Source organism: Phaseolus vulgaris, chromosome 2, assembly GCF_051622355.1.
Source record: "Phaseolus vulgaris cultivar YP4 chromosome 2, ASM5162235v1, whole genome shotgun sequence".
Classification (NCBI taxonomy): domain Eukaryota; kingdom Viridiplantae; phylum Streptophyta; class Magnoliopsida; order Fabales; family Fabaceae; genus Phaseolus; species Phaseolus vulgaris.
The window spans coordinates 8,374,163-8,379,936 of NC_143499.1; the positions used below are offsets into that span (position 1 = coordinate 8,374,163).

At 34.7% G+C, this 5,774-nt stretch overlaps 1 protein-coding gene across 1 annotated transcript; it reads right to left on the reverse strand.

Annotated features, from left to right (window-relative positions):
• Nucleotides 1-1,839: 1,839 nt before the first annotated feature.
• Nucleotides 1,840-3,677, reverse strand: LOC137810559 (F-box/kelch-repeat protein At1g23390-like). The gene has a single exon (XM_068611901.2). It carries the CDS (start codon nt 3,497-3,499, stop codon nt 2,399-2,401), a length of 1,101 nt encoding a protein of 366 aa, XP_068468002.2. The 5' UTR covers nt 3,500-3,677; the 3' UTR covers nt 1,840-2,398.
• Between the last annotated feature and the right edge of the window lie 2,097 nt (nt 3,678-5,774).

Consider the following 5,774-nt stretch of genomic DNA (forward strand, 5'->3'; position numbering starts at 1 on the left):
AATAAAACTTTGAATTTAAAAGAATTCATTCAAAAAATTATCAATCATTATACATCCTCCATTTTCAAGGTACTAAACAAGTGTCTACAATTATCTCAGGTTCCACATCACTCATGCCAGAAATCCACTCACTCCAACACTTGAATCTACATCTGGAAGACCAGTGTGTTGAAATTAGACTTAGAGACATGCCCCTGTCATGTTACCAAGTTCTCATCACAACATAGTCTTCCCTTTAGGAAAATCATTCTCACACTACACAGGTAAATCCATGTGATCTGCTCTAATAAGTTCTTTCAAACCTTACACTCAACCGTATGAACCTCGACTTTCATTGCTTATTACTTTTCATTTATATGATTCCAATATACCATTAAAGTCAAGTTCGTCCCTTTCACAGAGTCGCACAAATCAATACACTCTCCTAACAATCTCAACGAGGTATTTCCTTTCTTGAAAATATTATATCTTTATCACACTTTTACTTGATTCATCAATCATTCCATCCATCAACACTGCATTCAATCACACACAAGTTTAAATGTTTTTTAAAAAAAATCCAAAAAAATCAAAGAAAACCATATAAACACATAAACTAATTGTTTCAATTACAAATGTACATAAATTTACATAAAATCTAATTACAATAGTAAACAATGACCAAAACAGTCTTCAAAGCAAATTTAAAAATTTTAAGTTTTTCTTTTAGCTCTAGCAAAAATTGGCCTCGCTTGAATGAAATTAAGGTCGAGAGCAAGTTTAGTTCCAATACTATTTTCGTTTGAGGGAAAATTCACTCACTTGAGCAAAAATAAACCTAAGAACAACTCAAATTTGTACTCACTTTTCGCTTGAGTGAAAATGTGAAGAAAAAAAAATAAAATTGATATTTTTCAAGATTTCACCCAAAATCAATACTCAAACTTGTATTTTATAAAACATCTAAGATCGAAATGATATGAACTTGCTCAGAGTGGACATATATATGTCAACCTATATATCTATACATTCATGAGTTCTAAACCAGATTCATTCAAATTCAAACAAACAACATTCGTCAATGTTACACATCAAAGGATTCCTACAATTCAAATACATTCAATAATTTCTTCACATAATAATCAACATGTGATTTAACAAATCAATAAAATCTAACATGTATATACTTCTACATTCAATCTCAATCAAAATACTTTAATTTACCAACAAAAAATCCTGCAAGATAATTCGAAGCTTGTAACCACGTCACTTTCACATCCAAATCTTCCAACCTAGATTTCTATTGAAAAGTAAAATTAGTTTCCCTTATCTGATTAGAAGCAGATGTGTTGACAAAGAGTTCAAACTCCTAAAGAAAAACTGGATAGTTTAACCACCATATGCAAACACCTCTACCCAAACAAATATTAAAACTTAAAACTGACTCAAAAGGAAAGTAAGTAAAAATGAATTTAATCTAACTAAAATTTTGATCGAACAACTTTTGTTTTATTCGCTGTCATGAGTAGTAGTGGCTTTTGATCGTCACTCTGATGAAGAAAGTGATCAATTTTTTTTAGGAGAATGATAATTATATTAAATAAAACTTGAATAACTGATTTTTTATTTATATAAAAAAACTATTAGCTAGATATCCTTTGACAATTTCATGTATTAATATAGACACAAAGAGTAATTAAGAGGATTATTATTGTTTATAAAATGTGTAAATTTTGTAAATCTTTCTTTAGTAACTATAATTTCAATATTTTATAATTATACTGGTTGAGATTACATATTAGATTTATTTTTCACTATATTATTCATTGAAATGCATAAGGGCACTTAGAGAAGCAGAGATGATAATAATAAGAGTATTACAATAGTTCACAAAATATGAACAAAGATAGGACAAGTGTGAGAGCTCGACCTAACAAAGTCTCAATCAGTTCAATCAAGAAGATCGAATCATGACTCACTGTGACCGATCGGTCCATAATAGTAAAAAAACCTAAAAGTAAAAACCATGTAGGGTTAAGAAATGGAAAATCTCTTACCATAGGAGGGAAAAATAATTTACAATAGAGAAAAGGCCTCCCATAAAGCACAACCTCTTCAGCTGAAACCAAACATGTCCATTATTACACTTTGAGATTATCCTCATCATCGTCCTTATCCATTCTCACATTCTCTTTTTCTTTACTTAGGTATCTCACTCTCATGCATCAGACTCAGCTTTCAATGACAACACCACATTTTCTTAAAACTTTTTTGCCACTAAAAATAATTCAACAAAAAAGTTATTAAAAATTGACAGAATTGTCTGCCAACAAAAAACGAAAATGATATTCCCAATTCCAAAACCCCAAAACCGTTAAATTTTTTTTTAAGAACACTACAACAAAGCTTTTCAATCCATTCACGCGTGTTTCATGCAAAATGTTCGAGTCCCTGACATAACGGCCCGCTGCAGATCCTCCATGCACACATCGCCGCCGCAAAGCACCATTCTCGCCCCGTGGTTCACGGCTACGTTCCGTACACTCCTCCACTCGCACCCAACACCGTTCAATACCTCACACACCACCAACTCCTCCTCAATGGAAGTGTTCCTCACGTAAACAAAGTCCCCAATCCACGTCACCTCCACCGAACCTAACTCCGAACCACCAATCACCTTCCGAACCATCTCCTTCGGCATCTCCCCCACTTCCACCATCCCCGAACCTAATTCCCCCCGAACCTCCCACAGCTTCACGCTTCTCACGTTCCCAAATCCCCCCACCACCCCGGCCACCATCAACCGCTCCCCTAGTGTTCCGGTGACGCAGTGAAAAACACTCTCATCAGGTCTCAAATAGAACGGACCCTTCCATTTTTTCATCACAGTGTCGAACGAGTACGTCACGCCGGAGTGTTTCTCCGTCAAGTGCATAACCTCTCCAACGACAGCTACCGAAAGCCACGACGACGCCGTGGAATCCTTCAGAAGAGCCGGCATGGAGGGGCACTTCTCCCAAGCGCGGGTCTCCAAGTCGTACATCTCCACCGCGAGCGGATCGTCCTCGAACTCGCACGCGCCGCCGGCCACAACCACGCGCAAGCCCACGCGAGCGACGATGGGGTCGGTGCGCCACACTCGTGGGGAGGGCGCGTGGTGCCAGTTGAGGTGCAGCGCGTCGAGGGAGAAGGCGAACTCGGCGGGGGTGAGCGTGTAGAGTAGTGAGGAGTGCGAGGAGCGCACGGGGGAGGAGTGTTGACACGTACGGTTTTTTATCTCGAGCCACACGTGGGAGCGAGGGTCATAAGCGTGCAACTTTGTCACGTGCGAGGCGCGTGAGCTCTGGGTGAGGACGATGAGCCAGGGCTTAATGGGTCGGATATGTGCGAGAGAGGAGGAGACGGCACGCTTCCATGAGTTTGACACGAGACAGACTGGCACGAGGTGGATGAGTGGCACGTGCGAGAATATTGCCTCTAGGATATCGCCGTGAATGGGTGCTTCTTCTGCTGCTGCCATTACTAATAAGCACAGAGAATAATTTTAAGGCGTGTTTGTTTGTTTGTTTTTTAGTTTCTCTGCATTCGAGTTTTTTCTTAGCAAGAGAAATGGTTATTGAGGGGTTTATATAGTGATTCGAAAGAGATAATGAAAAACAAAAATCATGTGTATCCAATGGAGCTATGCCACCTCGTTAGTTTTGTCAGATTGGGTATTGGTGAACGACAAGGACCTCTGTCAGAGTCTGGAGCCAAAAAAGGAGTAGAATTAAACTTAAAGGCATAAAAATGGAGAAAACGAATAAACATAAAGTAAACGTACTTGGTTCAAAATATAAAATACATAAATCATACGCAGTAAGTAACTAAAAAATATACTTTATTATTATTATTCTCTTCGTTAAACTTTGAATTCTATACAGTTTAATTATAGTATTAGTACAAATTAATAATTTACCGATATAATTTATCTATATAATTGCAGTTTAAATTCTTTAGAATAGGTTAATAATAAAAATAAACATGTTATTTACTAAAACAATTTTAATATTCACTTAAAAATTGAAAATATTAACAACTTAAAATGTAAAAATAATTAAACTAACAAATAAGGGAAGGACTTAGAAAATAATTTTAGAGTATGAGTGATATAATTAAAATTAAATTTGAATATTTTATTAGTAAAGTGAAAAATGTATATAAATAAAAAATCAGTTATTCAAATTTTATTTTAATCACCATTTTTTCTCCTTATCTTCTCTTTAAGATTTTGACAACCTCCTTCATCAGACTAATAACCGAAGTTCTCCACTAGACTCCTGACAATGAATACAACAAAATTGTCCAATTAGAAGAATAAATTCATTTTTGATCATTTTCCATCTAAGTAAATTTTGAGTTTTAGTGTACCTAAGTAAATGTGGTTACATGTGATATTTATACTTCAGGATTAATTCTTGTTAGTTCAGAGTTCTAGTGATATGTTTAGATCAATGATGAGGACTTTGAGATGCAGGTTAAACTATGCACATGTTCTTTATGAGTTGGAGCTCTTTGTGAGCACGTCTGCTTCTAATCAGGTAAGGAAGTTAGTTTTTTTTTTCTTCAATAGAACCATATGTTAGAAGAGTTGGATGTGAGGTGACGTAGTCACCAGTTTCATTTTTTTTTTTGCAAGATTGTTTTGAGTAAATTAGTATCCGTTGATTTAGATTGAATATGAAGGTATAAATCTAGTAGATTTTGTTGATTTGGTAAATTACATGTTGATTTTGATCTCAACAAGTCATTGAATGTGTTTGAATTGTATTCTGATTCATTTGAAGTGTAAAGATTCATAAATATGAGTTGTTTGAATCTAGATGTTGAATTTGAATGAATTTGGTTTTGAAATCAAGAATATATAGATATATGGGTTGACATAGGAGATCAATGAAAGTACATGGACAACTTTGAGCAAGGTGGTATCATTTTGCTTTGATGTGCTTTGTGAAAATACATATTTGGTATTGAACTTTTGAGAAAAGGCTTGAAAGATATCAGTTTCATGACTTGTATTTCCTAATTTTGCTCAAGCGAAATATCCTCGCTCAAGTTAGATTAGGACAATAAATACATCTTGCTCTCAGGCCTATTTTCATTCAAGCGATAAAATTTTAGCTCAAGCAAAAATATGGTGAAATTTTGGGGTGTTCTTGGGTCAATTTTCGCTCAAACGAGAGGATTATCGCTGAAGCGAAAATGGGGTGAAATTTTGGGGTGCTCTTGGGTTCATTTTCACTCAAGCGACGAGATTTTTGCTCAAGCTAAAAAAATCTAAAATTTTGATTTTTGCTATTGAAAGATTGGTTTATTATTTTTTTAATTAATTTCTTGTAAAATTTTATTCATATATGTGGTTAAAAGTAATTAGTTAAGTGTTTATGTGATTTTTAGATATCCTTAGATTGTTTTAAAAATATAAATTGTTGTGTAATTGAATGATGTATTGGTGTGTATTGTTAGATATGAATTATGTGAAAATATGATTAAGACATAGTATTTTCACGAAAGAAAATATTGTATTGAGATTGTTATGATGTGCATTGATTAGGGATTCATCTAGAATGATGTATCCTGACTCTACTGGTATATTGGAATCATATAGATGAAGATTATCAGGTGTTGAGAATCAAAGGAGGTTCATATTATTTTGTTTGTGATTTGAGAAATAATATGGTCTTATAGGTCATATGAATTAACCATGTCATATGAGGTGATTTGATATTGAGATTATTATGGCATAAATGTGTGAA